This window comes from Sorex araneus, chromosome 6 (assembly GCF_027595985.1).
Source record: "Sorex araneus isolate mSorAra2 chromosome 6, mSorAra2.pri, whole genome shotgun sequence".
Lineage (NCBI taxonomy): Eukaryota > Metazoa > Chordata > Mammalia > Eulipotyphla > Soricidae > Sorex > Sorex araneus.
The window spans coordinates 113,563,532-113,582,784 of NC_073307.1; the positions used below are offsets into that span (position 1 = coordinate 113,563,532).

At 35.0% G+C, this 19,253-nt stretch overlaps 1 protein-coding gene and 1 non-coding gene across 4 annotated transcripts in view; both read left to right on the forward strand.

Moving 5' to 3' along the window:
- The window catches only part of USP47 (ubiquitin specific peptidase 47), a 107,705-nt gene that overhangs the window by 54,396 nt on the left and 34,056 nt on the right, over window positions 1–19,253 (forward strand). For all 3 annotated transcript variants that reach the window (XM_055142900.1, XM_004613597.3, XM_004613598.3), the window contains 4 exons: window positions 279–428; window positions 14,099–14,194; window positions 14,270–14,422; window positions 17,661–17,828. In XM_055142900.1, the coding sequence (XP_054998875.1) occupies window positions 279–428; window positions 14,099–14,194; window positions 14,270–14,422; window positions 17,661–17,828 (567 nt within the window). The remainder of the gene's footprint in view (window positions 1–278; window positions 429–14,098; window positions 14,195–14,269; window positions 14,423–17,660; window positions 17,829–19,253) is intronic.
- On the forward strand, window positions 17,127–17,262 carry LOC129406291 (small nucleolar RNA SNORA72). The gene has a single exon (XR_008630911.1). It is a non-coding gene; the product is annotated as a small nucleolar RNA SNORA72 (small nucleolar RNA).

A 19,253-nucleotide genomic window follows, 5' to 3' on the forward strand; every position in this document is an offset into this window, starting at 1 on the left:
ATATTTTGGATGTTTCCATCTCAAATCCGCCCCAAAGCAGAATTGAAAGAATTTATTTTGTATTGTTTATTATGAATAAACCACTGAAAATACTTTATTTTGAAAATCAATGTTAAACCATGGATTTTTTAGCAGAATTTATATGAATTGCAATGTCTTTAAAAACTTCAGCAGTTATTTCATTACCTTTTGAATCTTAAAAGCAGGACTTACTGTTTTCACATACTTAAAGTTATTTTTAAGGAATATTTTTAACATGTAAATGTTCTTATTTCTAGGCTGATCTCATAAATGAACTCTATCAAGGCAAACTGAAGGACTACGTGAGATGTCTGGAATGTGGTTATGAAGGCTGGAGAATTGACACGTATCTTGATATTCCATTGGTCATCAGACCTTATGGATCCAGCCAAGCATTTGCTAGTGTGGTGTGTACCTTTCAGCTGACTGCTTGTGTTTCTGTACACAGAATGCATAATAGCACAGTGGTATAATATGTTGTAAGGTAAGTATCATCCTAGATACACCTTCTTGGGTTGTTAGTCATGCCTGCATTTAAACTAACAAGATACAGGTTTTTGACCCTTCAGTGAGTCCTAATGGTGCATGTATGAAGTAAAAAGTGGATGTAAATGGACTGCCTGATGGTTCAGTTAGTGTTTTATTTGATTTTGGTAGGCAAATGGATCGTTTCACTTTTCTGTCTCTGTTTTTTTTTTTGTAACCCCTAAAATTTTGGTTTTTAAGTTCATTTTTGTTTTTGTTTTTGTATTTTTTGCAATAGGAGTGCTTTGTGTTTGGGGAGCTTTGTCTTGTTCTGTAACACATATAAAATTGGAACAAGAATCTCAGTTTTTTAATGACAGAGACCTTATTTTAAAAAAAGGAACATCCTTATTCTAAAATTTGATTTAGAATAGCACACAGAGTATTGAGGAATATTTTCATTTTTTGTGGGTCAGGGGAAATTTTTAAAGCTATTTGGGTATATAACCATATGCTATTATCAAGCTGATGATGACTTGTAGCGAAAATCATTGTTTTAAAAGTGAGTTCATACTTATTCTCCAAAATAGTGTTTTAAGTATGATTTAGTCCTCTGGCTCCTAGGACAATTGATTTCCTTTGTTTTGGGTGTAATTTTTTTTTGGTTTGTTTTACTTTAATACAAATTTAATAGTAAATTTAATTTTATGAGGAGATAATCAGGGAAAAAGTTATGGAATCAACTAGTGGAAAGCTACTAAAAGCACCTTTGATGAATTGTGAAAGATCAAATCTCTTTTCTTTAACTGTTTTTTGGTCATCTTCCTGTGCAAATTTGAAAAATTTTTGTTAAATGTTTAATAGCACCTTTATAAAACCTAGCCATTTTATGTATGAAAAATGACCTTGTTTTCAATAGCCAGTTTTAGTTTTGTTCACTGTTTCACTTTTTGTTGTTGTTGTTGGGGAAGCAAGTTTAAGGTAGAAGTTACAAACTGGAATACCATTAAACAGTTTAACTTTTTTTTTTTTTTTTTGAGTTGGGGATGGGAGGTTTGGCGAGGCCACACCCGGCAATGCTCAGGGGTTCTTCCTGGCTCTGCACTCAGGGATTACTCCTGGCAGTACTTAGGGTACCTATGTAGGATGCCAGGGATTGAACCCAGGTCAGCCTCATGCAAGCCACGTGCCCTCCTCACTGTATTCTCTCTCCAGCCCCAGAGCAGTTTAACTTTCATTTTCTTATTTCCTAGCATATTTTAAAGCACTGGTATTTCTTTAGCACAATATACTGTGGAAATATTTGGTAGTCCCAAGTGATTTAAATTATTTTTCTATTTTTTAATAATGAAAGTATTGAAGTATCTCATTTTCAAATGGAATTCTCCAAAGTTGTTTTCTCTTCTAATACACTGATGGTTGGTAGTGGTAGGTGATGGTGATTATTCATTGGGAGGTTACAGCTATGAAGCAGTGTATGAGCAAGTTTATAACATACATGCACTAATAGGGCTTGCAGAAGGGAATTAAAACTTTCTAGACTTCACTGGAATCTCTTGAGAGAAATTACAGCAGGTGAAATGACCCAAGACAGGGTTTCTAAGGAGGATACTACCTTCAAAGAATTTTAGTTAGAGGTAAGTGATCTATTTTTTTTCTGAATTCAAAACTCATAACCTATAAGTTTTAAACTATAGAAATCACACAACTTTTAAAACTAGTTTTATATCACTGCTTGCCATTGTGTATTTTGTTAATTCTATATGCTTTTAAAAAGTTTTGGTAGTAAATGTTTTATAATCTCATTCAGATGACATATTTAGTGTATTTGAATTGATTTCTTTTCAGATTTATTTTCTACTATTATTAGTCAAGACATTAGACTTACTAGATATATAGACACACCCAAGCACATATGAATATACATAATGACATAACATTGCTAATTATATTTTCTTTTGTAAGTTCTGTTCAGTGAGCTACAATATCAGGAATTTGTGTCTATAGTAAAGTTAACCCCTGATCTTTAACTTCAGTAATTGACTACAGGGTTCTGTTACATGTTATAAATAATTTTTTTCAATTTTTGGGAAGAGGGCGGTGACAGATGCTAAAGATTGAACCCAGGGCCTCATGTATGAGAAGTTTGTACTCTACTGTTGTGCTACATTCTCAAAAGTTACAGGCTTTTTAAAGGCTTCATCTGAAACATCCCATTTTTAGAGTTGTCGTACCCACATGTTGAGATATACTGAGTTGAGAATAATATTTAAGATTGAAATATGAGTGAAATTACTGTATAGCTAATAATACTTGTAACACCTATCATCAGTTTTGTTAGCATTATTGTTAATAGACTTGTAATGAGGCCTAGGAATTACTTGAATTTAAAGCTTTTCATCATCATATTTGTTGATTATAATACTTATAAAACTTATTAATATTCGGTAATAGACTCATTAAACATCTGATTTCACTTTTTCTGGGCAAGTATGAAATCAGTACTTATAGACTCTTTGCAGTTCTCTGTCTCTTGGATGGAATGCTGATTTCCTTTTAAGAGGTGTTTGAGAGAGAGGTGTTTGAGAGAAGGCTTTTTTGATTAAAAAATATTGGGAATTAGTGTAATAGTAATCATCTTTGAAAATTTACACTGTGTAATTTTAAGTTCCCCTGAGGAGTTCTGACTTTGGTGATTTAGAGAAAATGGTTAAGCTGCTTTGAACCTAACATACTCTTTCTCTGTGAGATATCTGTTAACATATCCTAGGATTCTAAGCATATTTGGGGAAGCTTTGCATTAGACTTAAACTTTTTTATTAATCCTGAAAAAGTAGTATCAACTAGATCATTACTCTTTTAAATATTTCATTCCTAATGAATAGGTAATAAAAATTTTTTAGATTTATTTTACTGATTCAAACTGTATATATCAATCTGAGTTTCAGAATCAAACCTTGAATCTCCTTATTCCCAAATATATTTGAGAATGTAATGTTATAAGGAAATAGTTCTAAATTTTCTAATGGTACATAGAAATTGATATATACAGTTACAGTTGTTGAATTATGAAAGCATATCTCAAATTAAAAAGTTATGCAGTCCTATGCTTGATATTAACCTGAAAAGTTATATTCTGTTTATCAGTAAAAGTTTAGTTACTACTTTTTTTGGTTAATTAATATTTACCAAATTACCTGTTTTACGGTAGGCACTGTCTAGGCTCTTTCTGTTAATAATCTTTTATATTATTGGGTAAGTACATTTAAATATTTTTATCATGGCAAAATGTGCTCAAGGTATGATTGGATTCAGTTGAATAATTTTATGTAGTTTTGGAAAGAGCAGATTATGCAAGACTGTTCCCTAAGTTAACATAGTGTAAGAATTATTTTAAAGTCTTGAATGGGAAATTGTTTAATTCATAGACATTTATGAACTCATAAATTTCATGTATGCACAAGTTTATATTAGACTTACCCGATTTAATAGGTGATTCAAACATTTTTTTATGTGGCTGACTCAGCCAGTAACTTGGATGGCAGACTGGTCCATGTTTGTCCAAATATGTAAGCATCACATAAAGAAAAATATCTTCCACAGAATTTACCCTCATTTTTTCAGGAATTTGTGTGGTTGGACATAGTGGGAACCAGTTTAAAGAGTGGGGACTTCTGCTTTCAGGAAGATGGAGTAGATGTACATTGCCCTATTCCTTCCGTAAAACAACTGAAAATCATGAACATTATATATAAAATAAAAATAAGAAGACTCTGAAAGGTGGAGAAAAGGCATAAAGACTAGGGATCTCAGGACTCAAGAAATGATATGGGGTGAGTTCCCTAGGTTTTCTTTTTGACTAATCCATCCCTTACTTTGGCACTGAAGAAGCTGGCAGCTGGAAACAGCGGCAGGTACAGACTTGAAAAACCTACTGTCTCTTAACACCAAGACCAGGATAAGGACAACCTAATAAGGTAGAAAACTTTCAGACAGTAACCATTTTGCTCTAGCCAAACACCATAGAAAGAATGCAACCCACCCCAATCTCTCTGACAAGCAGAGACTGAGTGGGGAGCTTAGATTGGGAGACAAGTGATAGTGATACTGTAACAAAGCTTCCCAATCCACCTCACTTCCTAACCCCACCAGAGTGGTTTCTCAGAAGGGTGAGTGGAAAACTAGTCCTTTAATGCCTGCAGGGTAGCAACAACCTTCTCACTGTCCTTCCCTTGTTATTAGAGACCATGTGCAGTGAGAGCCTGGCTTTCCATTCCCACCTGTTAGTATAGTGGTCTCTTTTTCTTCATTGGAGTAATGTCAGAAAAAACCTGGTGGAGAGTTAGGATTTTCACCACCTCTTGCTGTGGTATCAATGAATACAAGAGAAATAGAAGTTATGTATCACTGGGCTCTCATGGCCAAAGTGGTATCAGTAGGTACCTACAGAACAGCAGCGTCCCTGTCCTTGGCCAGCATTAATGAAGAACCTTACACCACCTGGATTCTCAACAAACTTAAAGTGAGAAACTTCTACACAAATCTGGTAGTAATTAGGCAGGAATCTTTTCTCCAGCTGGAGCAGTTTCAAAGTTAGCTAACTAAGCCAGGAGATTTAGACAAGGTCCAGGATATTATCATTTCCTTTCATAATCAGATTTCGAGTTTTTTTAAAAAACGAAAACTCTTATGCCCTGGGATGTAGAAAACTACGGTAGCACTCAAATGACATGTCAAAATTATCTGATGGCTTAAAGCAGCATTATAGAAATACTCAGTAAAATAATTTAAATCTACCTGAAACACAATAGAAAATAAAAAGCCAGAAAGAAAAACAATCATAAATTTACAACTGAAAAAGGTAATAATCAGAACTTAAAACTCAGTGTATAGATTCAGTAGCAAAATAGAGGAGGTAATGCAAAGAATATTACAGAGGGTTAGAGAGATAGTACTGTATATACTTGCCTTTTTTCACTGACCAGTACCAGCATATGGTTCCCATACTCCTGCCAGCAGTAATCTGTGAGTGTAGGCCTAGGCGTAAGCCGTAAACACAACTAGGTGTGCCCACTCTCCGAAACAAAAAAAGCACAACGTAAGTGTGCCCCCCCCACCTCAATTATAGTTTGAACAGTAGAAATAGTTCAATTGTAATAGAAGAGAGAAAACAGTCTCTTTAAGATACTAAAAAGCTTTCAAAGGGGACCATACGACTTGTGACGTTGGAATCTGGGAAGATGAGGAAAGGAAGGCAAGACTAGAAAAAGTATTCAAGTAAAGGCTAAAAGTGGGGCTGGAGCAATAGTACAGTGGGTAGGGCGTTTGCCTTGCACGAGGCTGACCCGGGTTCTATTCCCAGCATCCCATATGGTAACAGTTTTACATCATACTTTCTGAAGTTCACCTAAAGCAGTTCTTCTTTTTGCTTTTTGGGTCACACCCAGCAATGTTCAGGGTTTACTCCTGCCTCTGCACTCAGGAATTACTCCTGGTGTGTGGGAGGGACTATATGGGATGCCGGGGATTGAACCTGGGTCGGCTGTGTGCAAAGCAAACGCTCTACCCACTGTACTACGACTCTGGCCCCAGCAGTTCTTTAAGTAAACAAAGAATCATTATTTAGTAAAATTAGGAAATAAAAAGAAGATAGTGTCTTATGAAATATCTTAAGCTTCCACCCATCCTAGAAGAGCAAAAGAAGTACAACAGAAACTAAAAAGTTTTGGGCATTCATGAACAGCTTTGTAAGGGTGATTCAAATAAAATTTTTTAAAGAAAAGAAGGAATAGAAAAGAAAGAAACTAAGAAGTACAATAAAGAGCAGAAATCAATGAAAATTAAAATGGAGATGTAGAGAAAAACAAGTAAAATAATATTTGGAATGACCAATAGAGTACCTGTACTAAGAATCATAGAAACCGGGAGAAAAGTACATCAAATCTGGCTCTTTCCTTACACACAACATACCGAGGTTCGATCCCTGTGACCCCATAAGATCACCCAAACCATGCCAGGATTAATTTTTGAACACAGAACCAGGAGTAAGCCTTGAGCACTGCGAGGTGTAGCTCAAAACTCAAAAGGTAAAATTTTTTAAAATAAAGGAAAGACAAAATTTCCAATATTGTGTTGTAATTTCCACTTGCAAACATCAAAGGCATATAAGGGACTACAACACACAACTCAATAATACAAACACATAAATTTGTACACTTAGATGAACCAATACCTTAAAAAGCACAGACTTTGATTTACTTACTTTACACTATCAGTCAAGTAGTTGGACTAGCTCTGCACATGTTAAACTGTTCATTGTTAGAAATCTCAAAAATGAAAATTCAGGTCTGCATAATGTATGATCATTTTGGGCCTAATGTGATGTTGCTTGGGCCCAGCATTGCTGGTAGTCGTTAGGGCCACATACGGCAGTGCTTGGGTTTCCAGGGCTACTACTGACAGTATGTATGCGTGTATCTGTGGAGGGGAGAAGGCATCATTAAGTGCCAGGGAAGAATGCCAGGCATTAAAGTTAGGTCCCTGTACACGCTTCTACTTCAAACACTGATGATTTTTATCCTTCATTTTATTTATATGGCATATCAATCAATTGCTTTTAATTTTTAATCACTAGTACATGTCAGGAATAAATCCCATTTAGTTATGGTATATAAAAGTGAAAACACATAACTACATAGTCCTTTTAAAAGAGAAATGGCAGAATTATTTTCAGTGTATTTTATGAAGATAATTTTATTTTGATACTCATCTAGACAAAGACAATTAAAAGACAAACTATAATCGGTCTGGTTATCAGTCTTTAATAACTGCAGTAGAGTTTTGTTGTTGTTGTTGTTGTGTTGTTGTTGTTGTTTTGCTTTTTGGGTCACACCTGGCAATGCACAAGGGTTACTCCTGGCTCTGCACTCAGGAATTACTCTTGGCGGTGCTCAGGGGACCATATGAGATGCTGGGAATCGAACCCGGGTTGGCCATGTGCAAGGCAAATGCCCTACCTGCTGTGCTATCACTCCAGCCCCAAGAAGAGTTCTTAACTGTTAGTGAATAGAAGTAAGCAACAAATAAAAATAATTTTGTATCATGACCAAATAGACTTTACTCCAGATTTTTAAAGGCTATAAGTACTTAAAAATCAGTTTTTGTAATCTGTCATATAAATAGGCAACAGAAGAGAATCCTGATATGTGTGTCTGCATACATGCACACGCACAAAAATGTAGAAAATCCACATGATTATATCAGTAGACTTAGAAAAAACAACAAAATTCTCTATCCATTCAATAAAATGAAGAATAGAGGATATTCTCAAGTTGTTAAAGACCTGCTTTTTAAGATCTAGCACTAACATCTTCCTTAGCAGTGAAAGACAGTGTATTCTCCTAGAATATCAGTGATGTCTAGGCAAGGACATCTGTCGTACTCATTCTAGAAAGGCCTAACCAATTCAGTAAAACGGAGAGGAAATTAAAAGCATAGTAATTGAAGAAATAAAATTGCTTATTTTTAAATTGTATTAATTAAATAACACTTTTTAGATAAATGTTCCTTAAAAGGATGTTCTATATTGAAAATTATCATTCACCTCACAATTCTCCATACCCCTCTTCCCAGAATCCTTAAAGTAATATGTGTGTTTAGCAAGGTAATGTGAAATAGTGTCAGTTGTATTTCAGAATAATGCTAGCATAAACAAAATGCAAACATGAAAGTTCACAAGTTTGTAACTGTAACTCATGGTGATTCACTAATAAAAAAAAAAAAAGAATAATGCTAGCAAAGACATGGAAACCGAAATTTAAAATGCATCGCAATTTACAGTTGTGAGGAAAAGATACTTAACAGTAGGTCCAACAAAATATATACTGGATCTATATACTGGAAATTACAAACTCTGAAGGGAAGATTTATATAAATGGAGACTATATAGCCCCTTTTGACGGGAAGATTCAGAATAGTAAGATGTCATACATTTCTCCCCCAAATTTCAGTGCTTTATTGCGTTCCTCTCAAAATCTGGAAAGTGGTTTTTTGTTTTTTGTTTTGTTTGTTTGTTTGTTTTTTGCTTTTCGGGTCACACCCAGTGATGCACAGGGCTTACTCCTGGCTCTACACTCAGGAATTACTCCTGGCGGTGCTGGGAATCGAACCTGGGTCAGCCGCGTGCAAGGCAAATGCCCTATCTGCTGTGCTATCACTCCAGCCCCTCAAAATCTGGAAAGATTTTTGACCATCAATCTACACAAGTTCATTCTAAAATTTATATAGAAGAAAGAGGAGCTTAGAATAACTACAGAAACTATGAGATTTTAAAAGAAAGGGAGAAATCAGTATAAAAAAAAGGGAGAAATCAGTATACTTGATTTCAAAATAAACTGTTGCTATAGTATTCAACACTGATACTGGTGGAGAAAAAGATCAATGAAGCAGAATAGAAAACTTGACAAGTTGGATATAATCAAAGTGACAAACATTGATTTATTTACTCTTTGGGATCCATGTTAAGAGAATAAAAAGTGAAGTCACAGACCGGGGAACATGTGTCATCACATATCTGAGTGAAGATTAATATCTTGAGTATATCAAAGTCTCAAAACAATATCAAAAAAAAACAACTGAGAAAAATGATAGACAATGGTTCATTAAAGATAAATGTCAGATAAATAGAGGAAATAACGGTCAACATCACTTAGGATAATGCGAATTTAAACCACAATGGGTTACCACTCTCTACCTACAGAATGGTTAAAGCAAAAGATGACAGCATAGAAAGTTGACAACAGTGTGGGTCACCCAGACATACATGGTGTGGTAATATGAAATATAGTGTCTTATAAACCTAAATATACAATTATCATCAAATCCAGAAATTGTACTCTAAATTATTTAACCCAAAGAAATGAAAACATATTTGCATAAAAACTTTTACATGGACATTCATAGCATTTATTTTAGTATCTTAAAATTGGAATATATCCATATATCCTTCAAAAAATTGTTTGACTTACACATACAAACTGTAGAAAACTATTGAGCAAATCTTCAGTGACTATGGAATTAAGCTGAGCAGAGAAAAAGGTTGTGTGTGATATTCCATTTATATTGTAATATGCAGATTTGAGAACTGGAAGGCAGGTGAATTATTGTCAGATTTGTAAAGTTGATGGAGCAAAGGGAAGGCAAGGTAAATGGTTGTAGCTTTTAAAGGATAGCATGAAAATTTCTTGTGGTACAGTAGGCTATTCAATTTCTTGATTTTGGTGGTGGATAGAAAATTGGGTAGAATACACACAGATAAATGAGTATACTAAAATTAAAAAAAAAAAAACAGTAAAATGGGTGAATTCTGTCAGTGTCAGTATCCTGGTTGTTACCATTTTGTTAACCATTATAGGAAAGTGAGCAAAGTGTGTAAGGGTTCTCAAAATATACAAGGAGTCTTTGTTTTGCTTTGTTTTGGGGCCACACCCAGTGGCACACAAGGACCTTATTCCTGACTCTGTACTTAGGAGCAACCCCAGGCAGTTTTCTTTGGACCATATGTGATGCCAGGGATTTGAACTGTATGCAATGCATCTGTACTGTGTCTGCACCCTCTTCTGGATTATTTCTTAATATTGTGTATGAATTATCTCAAAAATAGGAGTTATAACAATTATCTCAAAAATAGGAGTTGTACCAGTTAGATAGTTTTGGTAAGAGTATCTACTAAAACCTTTTCTTCAGAAACAAAATGAAAATACAACATAAGGTCTCTATATTGAATATGAATATTTGTAAGGAAGACATGTTGCTATATGATACTTGATAAATAATGCTAAGTATATCAAAATCAACTAGGAATAATTAACCTGATTTATCTTTTGTTAGCTTGTAAAATACTCTGATATCAAACCCAGGGCTTCACATGTCAAAAGCAATTGCTCAAGTGTTGTGTTACATCTTCAGCCTCAGAAGCTAAGTTTTTTAACTGACTAATCTTGTTATAGCTGTCATGGTGAAAGTGATAGCACAGCGGCTAGGGCATTTGCCTTGCATGCGGCCAACCTGGGTTCGGTTCCCAGCATCCCATATGGTCCCCTGAGCACCGCCAGGGGTAATTTCTGAGTGCAGAGCCAGGAGTGACCCTTGTGCATTGCCAGGTGTGACCCAAAAAGAAAGGAAGGGAGGGAGGGAGAGAGGGAGGGAACGCCCTAAGATTATTAATTTCACTGGTTTCTGGGTCTGGCCCAGGATGCTCTCTGAATCTACATATCTGCATACATCCTCCCAAAAATTGAAACTGAAAGAAATGCACTTGATAGGAAACCTCTGTAATCTCTATTATAAGGAGACAGAGCACCAAGAAATTAAAAATACCTGTTAAGTAGCAAAATAGTCATCAGGAATCAACAGAACTGCCACTGCGGTTTATGTCAACAGTGGCTGATGTGGAAAACTTCACATACTTCATAAAACAGAAACTTAAGGGACTTTAAACAAAAAGTTGCCTTCAAAGTGAAAATCTATACAGTATTATTGTCAGAATATAGAATATTGAGGATAGACTGGGTCTTGGCAGCTGGACCTTTCGCATATGATAAATTGTAGAATTAAGGATTAAAACATGGGAGGATTCATGAGTAGAAAATATTTAGGAAATGGTTCAGTTAGAAAAATTAGGGGCCAGGGAGTACAGCAGGTAGGGTGCTTGCCTTGCCCATGATTGACCTGACTCAGCACCCCAGATGGTCTCCAGAACCTCCAAGAGTGATCCCTGAACAGAGCTAGAAGTAAGCCCTGAGCACCACTGGATGTGCCCCTCTACCCCTGCCCTTCCCCGCCCTTCCAAAATATATATAAAACTTTAAAATAGGTCAAGTAAAAGGAAAAGTGAACTAGAAACTACTGCAAAGGAGATGGATGGTACCATTTAAAATAAACTGACCATGTACTAAAAGCTCAAGTAAGAAGAGAAGAGGATTCAGGACTCTAAGACAAAAGTCAGAAGTATAAAATACACTAGAAAAAAATAGTAATCTCCCTAAGTACCAAAAAAAAAATTGTTGTTTTATTTAGTTTTGGGGTCACACAATGATGCTCAGGGCTTACTCCTGTCTGTTCACTCAGGGATCATTCCTGGGGCCGTATGAGGTGCCAGGTCAACCGCTGGTGAGGCAAGTATTTAATTGCAGAGAAGACAGCACGTAGAGGTAGTCACATGGTAAATATTTACTTAACACTCAGCGTACAGTAGTGACTGAGATGGAACAAAATATGTCCCACCAAGTGTCTATTGAAGAAAAAGAACTTTCAAAGTGTCTCAAAAACAGGTATCCTACTAAAATTTGGTCTTAGTATTGGCAAGAATTAATAGAGGATGATATGTCTAGGGTGGTAATTTTGTTAAGATTGAAGTTTTTGCATGGTCTTGAAGTGCCCTCTTAGATTTCTTATTAGCTGCAGGAGTTAAATAGTGAGTAGATAGTAGAGAAAATGAACAACACTTTTACCATGTCATCAGTATTAGAGATAAGGAAATTTGAGAGCTTCTAACTGTGACTCTTTAGAAAAGACATTTTGTTAATAGTAAGAATTAATAACCTGAATTTAGTAATAAGGAATATCAGACAATCCTATATGAATCTTTTATAGAACAACATATAAAACATTGTCATAAAAAAAAAGAATTTAGAAGCATTTTAGAAAAGAGGATAAAATCAGATCTTTTATTTGATTCTTCACTGAGTGGGAATATATGCTATAAAGGATATTAGACTAATAGTAGAATCGGAATAAAGACTGTCATGTATGATCAGTATTAAATTTGCCTGAATTTAGTAACTACTGTTTAAGAACATCCATATACTTATACAAATTATAATGCTAAGAGTGGACCTGTTCTCAAATGATTTCGAAAAATTTAGCTAAAGTGTGTGTGTGTGTTAAGTAAAGACAGCAGAATGTTAAATGTTGGTGAATCCTGAGTAAAGTGTTTCTCTGAATTAAAAAAAAAGATGACCATAGCTCTATAAACTATTATTTAAAGACCAGTATATACATATCTTGTTCAATAAATTAGAATTTGAGTAACAGAAATGTTTACTTCCTCCCTTATCTCCCTACTGCCTTTTTTGGTAGGTTTGGGTGGGGACACACTTGTGGTGCTCAGGATTACTCCTGGTGAGGTTCGGGGACCATATGGAGTGCCAGAGTCCGGACCAGTTTGACTTCATGAGGCAAACGCCCTACCTGCTATACTATATTGCTCTGGCCCCCTCCCTCCCTGTTTATTTTAGATAACTAAGGTTTATCAGTATAAATTTTCTGTTCAGAAAGCTTTATTTATTTGGTATCAGCTGTATCAATTCACAGATATCATTTCTCTTAAAGCTTTCATCTTTTTATCTGCTTTACCAGAAGTCTTTTTCTTTATAAAAATATACCTGAGAGAAAAAATACCACTTTTTAAATGTGTTGTTTCTTATTGCCTCGTGGGAGGAAAAAACCCACTCCTTCACTCCTTACCTCTATGTTGCTTACTTACATTATGATTAAGAGATGGATATGGTCAGAAGCAGTTTTGATATCTACACCTTTTTTTTTTATCTTTCTAAAATATGTGTTTAGTAGTTAACAAACTTGGCCAGTTTTCTTTTTACAAAGTAAATCCATTCTGCCAGATCATGCTTCTTCATTTATCTTTCACATAATAATTTGTACATTATTAAAAATAATTTCAAGATACTTTGTCATAATGATTTCATTTCTGTTTATGTGACATTGTCAGTTTTATAAGGCTGTGTGATGACATGAAATGATGAAATGTGAGATTATGCATCCCAACCTTACGTATATTAGTGAGTTATTTAATTGAAAAACTGATGAAAAGTTAAAATAAATTTATTCCTATTGATTATTCAGAAGTGTTCAAACTCTTACTTCAGTCTTCTGGCTATTTGGAAAAAAAGCCATATGGTTCTACTTGTTGAATAAGGCAGGACATCTCATTTTACATTTTAAATAAGGCAGTATCAAACATGCAGTGGGAAGGTTGCATAATACTTTCAATCTTTGTAACTAGTGGGATGGTATGATATAGTATTGACTAACCTGAATTATGTTATTAAAAATGATCATTAGATTATAAATGAATGGATATTGTGAATTTTTCATATTTCTGTTATTCAGAAATGTTTCATTTTATAAGAAGATTAAATATGCATAGCTGCTTTTCTGAAAAGTATGTGATTACCTTAAAATCTAAAGCAGAATTTTTGTTATTTAGCCAAACACTGTGATATACAATACTGGCAAAGACATATATGATGCAAAGTGAAATAAAGTAATTACTTTTTTAATGAGTTTTTCTATTACACTGTGGTGTGCAGTACTGGGAATGACTTCTCTGAAGCGAAGTGAAATAAAGTAGCTACTTTTTTGATCAGTTTTTAAAATAATCTTTCGTTATTGACTTTTTTCCTTTCTGCAGTTTGTATTGCTAACTTTCTAGGTATTCTGTTTATGAATATTTTTGATGATTGTACTGTTTCTGTATCAGCTTTGTCTTTAGTGTGTAATATTTCTAAGTAGTTTTGTTTTTTTTTCTAATTAGGAAGAAGCATTACATGCATTTATTCAGCCAGAGATCCTGGATGGCCCAAATCAATATTTTTGTGAACGCTGTAAAAAGAAGTGTGATGCACGAAAGGTAGATGCCATGTAGAAATTAATACTTAATTATCTGAGATACTATTCAGTGTTTAACATATTATTTTCCTTTTAGGGTCTTCGATTTTTACATTTCCCTTACCTGCTGACTTTGCAGTTGAAAAGGTTTGATTTTGATTATACAACCATGCACAGGATTAAATTGAATGATAGGATGACATTTCCTGAGGAGCTAGATATGAGTACATTTATTGATGTTGAAGATGAGGTAAATGTTACATTTTCTTGTTACAAGATATTTTTTATTGCACTTTTGATATTTTTTACGCACTTTGATCAGTCATGTGTGTAAAAGACTGATTTAACATAGGGCTTTGACTTTTTAAATTGTGTTCACTATCCCATATAGCGTTGCATAACCGAATGTGGGAGTTGTGAAAAAATTGTAGCAGTGAAATGTTTCTTAATGTGGGACAGCCAGAAATTAATTTTAAAAATCAAGCATATAACGAATCTGAGGTATTTCTGTTAGTGTTGCATTTCTCAGGCAAAAAAAGGGGGTTGCTACTGGAAAAATTTAAGAAACTATCTTAAGAAATTTCTAGGGTTAAAGACTGTTAGATTTAATCCCTACAGAACAAGTTCTTGGAAAAAATGTTGGTATTATTTATTGATTGTTTGTACAGATTAAGAACTAACATTCTAAGAGCCCACATTATAGTTAAGATAATGTATTTGCAATGGTGTTGACATTTATGGTCTTGGTGTATATAGTTGCTTCCCATCATCACTACCACGGTGTGCCAGACCCCTGTGAGTTCAAAATGTGGATTCGTTTGTTTGGTGACCAAGAACCACCTCCCCAGGCCTCTCCAGCAGAGGAACAAAGAGATAGGGACCACAAACTGATGGTCAAAATGGCCCATTTCATGCAGAGGTGTTAGCATCCTTATAGCACATCTGAAGGGGTTCAATGTATAGGGTTCCATGTAGGTGCAGTTGATCATTTACAGAGAGGTAAAGAGTTTTGGCGGAGGCAGTTTTCATGGGGGTGAAGACTTAAGGTGAAGACACTGTCTCCCAAGGTCATCTGTATTGTTTTTCTCCTTCCCTTTAATTGTACATATTAAACAATTAAGTTTGCTTCTTATTAATACTTGGAGTTATTTGGATAAACACAGTAAAAGATACAGATTCCAAAACTTAGTTCTCTGGGCTCGAAGGATGAGCAAGGCTTTTATGTAAATCCCAGACTAAGTCCTCAGGCCAGTTTAGCTTGTCCTTCCCATGGAGATCTTGCCCCTTAAGTCAGAACAGCATGCATCAAGAGCGTGCTTTTATGCTTTCTAGATTGTCCCATTTTGATGCCGGGGTAGCTGTTGCTTGCCCCAGGTCCATCCAAGACCCACGGTGGAACCCCCCCTTTTAAGGTGTTAGGAACTGTCGCAACCAAAGCCTGAGTCAAGTAATTATGATGGATGCCCAGGAGTAGATATATTTCAAAGTCAATCAACTCCCAAATTTTGGAGCACAGCATAAATGTTCTTTCTATGTTAAAGGAACATTACTCTATAGTAAAATATGAAAAGGTTGTAGGGGAAATAAAAAAGCAAGTATTTCACTTCAGATATGAAGTCCAGAGTCACCAGAAGATTTAAACTCAGAATTAGGGGTGCTCATAAGAGCACTGTAAGTTTTTCTGGGAGGAGGAAAAGGGGCAGTTCACTGATAAAGCTAAAACACTTAGAGTTAATATCCAACAGATTCCGCCCCCCCCCCCCGACTTTATCTTAATGAAAAATTCTCAAATGATTTAAATAGCAATCCTGGGTTTGAAAAAAGGACAAAGTAGTTTGGAAATTTCAAAGACTTAGAAATCTTCAAAGTAAATGTTCATGAAAGGTATTTAACAATCAGAAAGGGCTGGGAAGATGATTGCTATTACCTTTCCACCTCCTGTGGACCATAAATAATACTAGACAATTTTTTCCGTTTTAGTTTTTTCTTTTATAAAGCCCATTTGAGAAGAGGTTAGTCATGCTATGCAGCTCTTAGTGCTTTGGGTCACGAGGGTCGCCTTCCGTGGAGGAGAAAGGACATGCAGGGTCAGAGATTGAACTCAGTCTTGCACATGCTAGGCATGGGGTATACTACTTGAGTTATCGTCCCAGTCTCTACATATTGTAAATTGTCAAGAATTAATGTTTCATTTTTCTAATTGTACTAGGTGTTCTATTGTACTAGGTGTATAAACTGTTTATACACCTAGTACAATAACAAATTTAAGTTTTTTTTTCAGAGATGATACTCATTTGGAATTTGAGAACAGAAGCTTTCAGAAACTTAGTTTTTTGCTTATATGAATTTTGCTGTAATAAGTTGTAATTTTATATTGTTAGCTTTTAATTATAAACAAATGAGATTTAATTGAGATTTAAATGAGATTTAAAAATCACTTAATTTAATTGGGTTTTTAGAAGTCACTGATTTGGTGCATTAGAATTTGGGTGCCAAAGTGGATACTAGTGGTCTCAGGGCCACACCTAACAGTGTTTGAGAACTTAGGGCCTTACAGGAGGCTCACTCAGCGGTGCCCAGGGTAGTGGTAGTGGGAATGGATTGAACCTAGATTGGCCGCATGCAAGACAAGCACCTCAGTCCCTATACTATCTCTCTGGCCCTGCTGTAGTGGAATTTTGTTTGTTTGTATCTTTATTTTGTCCACATCTGTGCTCCCTAGGGATCACTCCTGATGTGTTGGGGATAGAACTCAGATTGGCTACTGTATTATTAGAAATGTTTTCTTTTGGTTTTGGGGGGCCACAGCTGGCAGTTTTGAGGGCTTACTCCTGGCTCTGCTCTCAGCGATCATTTCTGGCAGGGCTCAGGGATCAAATCCAGGTTGACCATGTACAAGACAAGTGCTCTGATCCATAGTATTATCACTCCATCCCCGGAATTCTTATGTTATTCTGTGAATATGCTCGCTGTTCTGATTTCAAAATAATCATTACAAGCTAAATATCTGCTATAATAAGACCATACATGTGTCCCCAGACCTAGTTCTTTACCTACCTAAATCTGGTCTTAGAAATGCTTGTGATAACTCAAGGGGGTGTGTGGGGGGGAGAATTTTTATGTTAATAGAAATACTTGGAAAATATTTTTCAATTTTGTTTTCAATGTCTTGCTTTTATTAAGAGAATATGATTAATAAAAGTATTTTAAACTATGTAAAAAATTAACGACACGGGCTGGAGAAATACTGTGGTAAGTGAGGCACTTGGCTTGTAGATGGCCAACCTGTGTTTAATCCCTGGCACCGCATATGGTCCCTGAGCTCCACCAGGAGTGATCTCTGAGAGCAGAGCAAGGAGTAAACCCTGAGCATAGCCAGGTGTTTCCCCAAAACATAAAAACAAAAAAAATTAGCAACACACAGACTTAAGTTATTCGGTATTTTTCCCTTTATTTAATTGTAATTGTAAAATTGCTATTTTATTAAGAAATCGCCTCAGACTGAAAGTTGCACTGATAGTGGAGCAGAGAATGAAGGCAGTTGTCACAGTGATCAAATGAGCAATGATTTTTCTAATGATGATGGTGTTGATGAAGGAATCTGCCTTGAAAACAATAGTGGAACTGAAAAGATTTCAAAACCTGGACTTGAGAAGGTACTTTTTATAATTTATAATTTATAGTTGAGAGATTTAACTAATCTCTGAGCTGCTACACAGTTATTGACTGATATACTTTTTTGGAAAATTTAATTTTTAAAGCTGACTTTGGATGTGAAATGTTCCTGAGTAGTGCTCAGAGGCCATGTAGTGCCCTAAATCAAACTGGGGCCTTCACACCTGTATTTCAATACTTTGAGCCATCTCCATAACCCCTGAACGAGGACCTTAAGCATGCGCGCGCGCTCTCACACACACACACACACACACACCCTTTTCATAGAGGTACTGGGGTTTTATAAAAGCACATATCTCAATGCTGTTATATTTTTATATCTGACCTACCAACAATGATTTCTGATATTGTAGACAAATTATGTCACTTTGGACTAAAGCATTTGTCTTATGTAGCTTTAAGTTGCTATATACTTTGAAAATAAATGTATTTTGTTCTTATCTAGAAATCTATTGACAGCTTTATATTTGAAGAATCATGACCATTACAGCTAATAATGATGTTACATTTTTTTCAGAATAAAAGAAAAGAATGTTAAAATATGTTTCATTGTGATTTTATGTAGAAACCATTATTACTGGTTTGGATGAATTCACTCTACCTCTTTTTTTAATTTGAAATTATGATTTTTGCCTTTGGAAAACCTTACTTTAACTAGATGTATTTTTAATTCTGTGAGGTAGTTCAGTCTTTTCACAATTTATAATCTACAAAGTGTTACTATTATAATTTTCCAGGAAAAGTATATTTCCTTTTGCTAATACTAATTGTGGTGAAACTTCAAAATTATAGATGTTTATTGGCAGGCTTTCTTCTGGCTTCCTTGTGGTTTGTTTGTTTGTTTGTTTGTTTGTTTTTTAATAGGGGAAGACTTGCTTTCGTTGCTATTTGTGTTAGTCATATAAAGATTTCCTCCCCTTTTGGGGGGGGTGCTATGACCTGTTCTTCCATGCTTACTGAAGTGATAAATTCACTATGATAATAAACTATGCATTTACTATAGTTCTGACTATAGTATTAGATTGAAGGCCCAGAGGTGCCATGATTTAAAAGTTTACTGATCTGAACATAAATTTCAAAACTTCCTATCAGTGTAGACATTTTAATTTTAGGAGTGAAAATAGGAGTGACATGGTAGTTTTCAGAATTCTTAAAATTACAATAATCTTAGTAATTGTAATCAACTGAAAATTATTTTCTTGATAAATTAGAATGTTGAGTTATAGTTTACCATAGCTCAAATATATTTTTCTAAGCAAAAGATAAAGAAGAGACACTGGTTCTTGTAAAAATTTAAATAAAAGAAAACTTGATTATTACAAACCAAAGTCTTTTCATGTCAAGCTGTCTTTTTTTTTTTTTCAAGTTGCCTTTTTAAACTTTTTATTTCAGTATTTTTTCTAGTC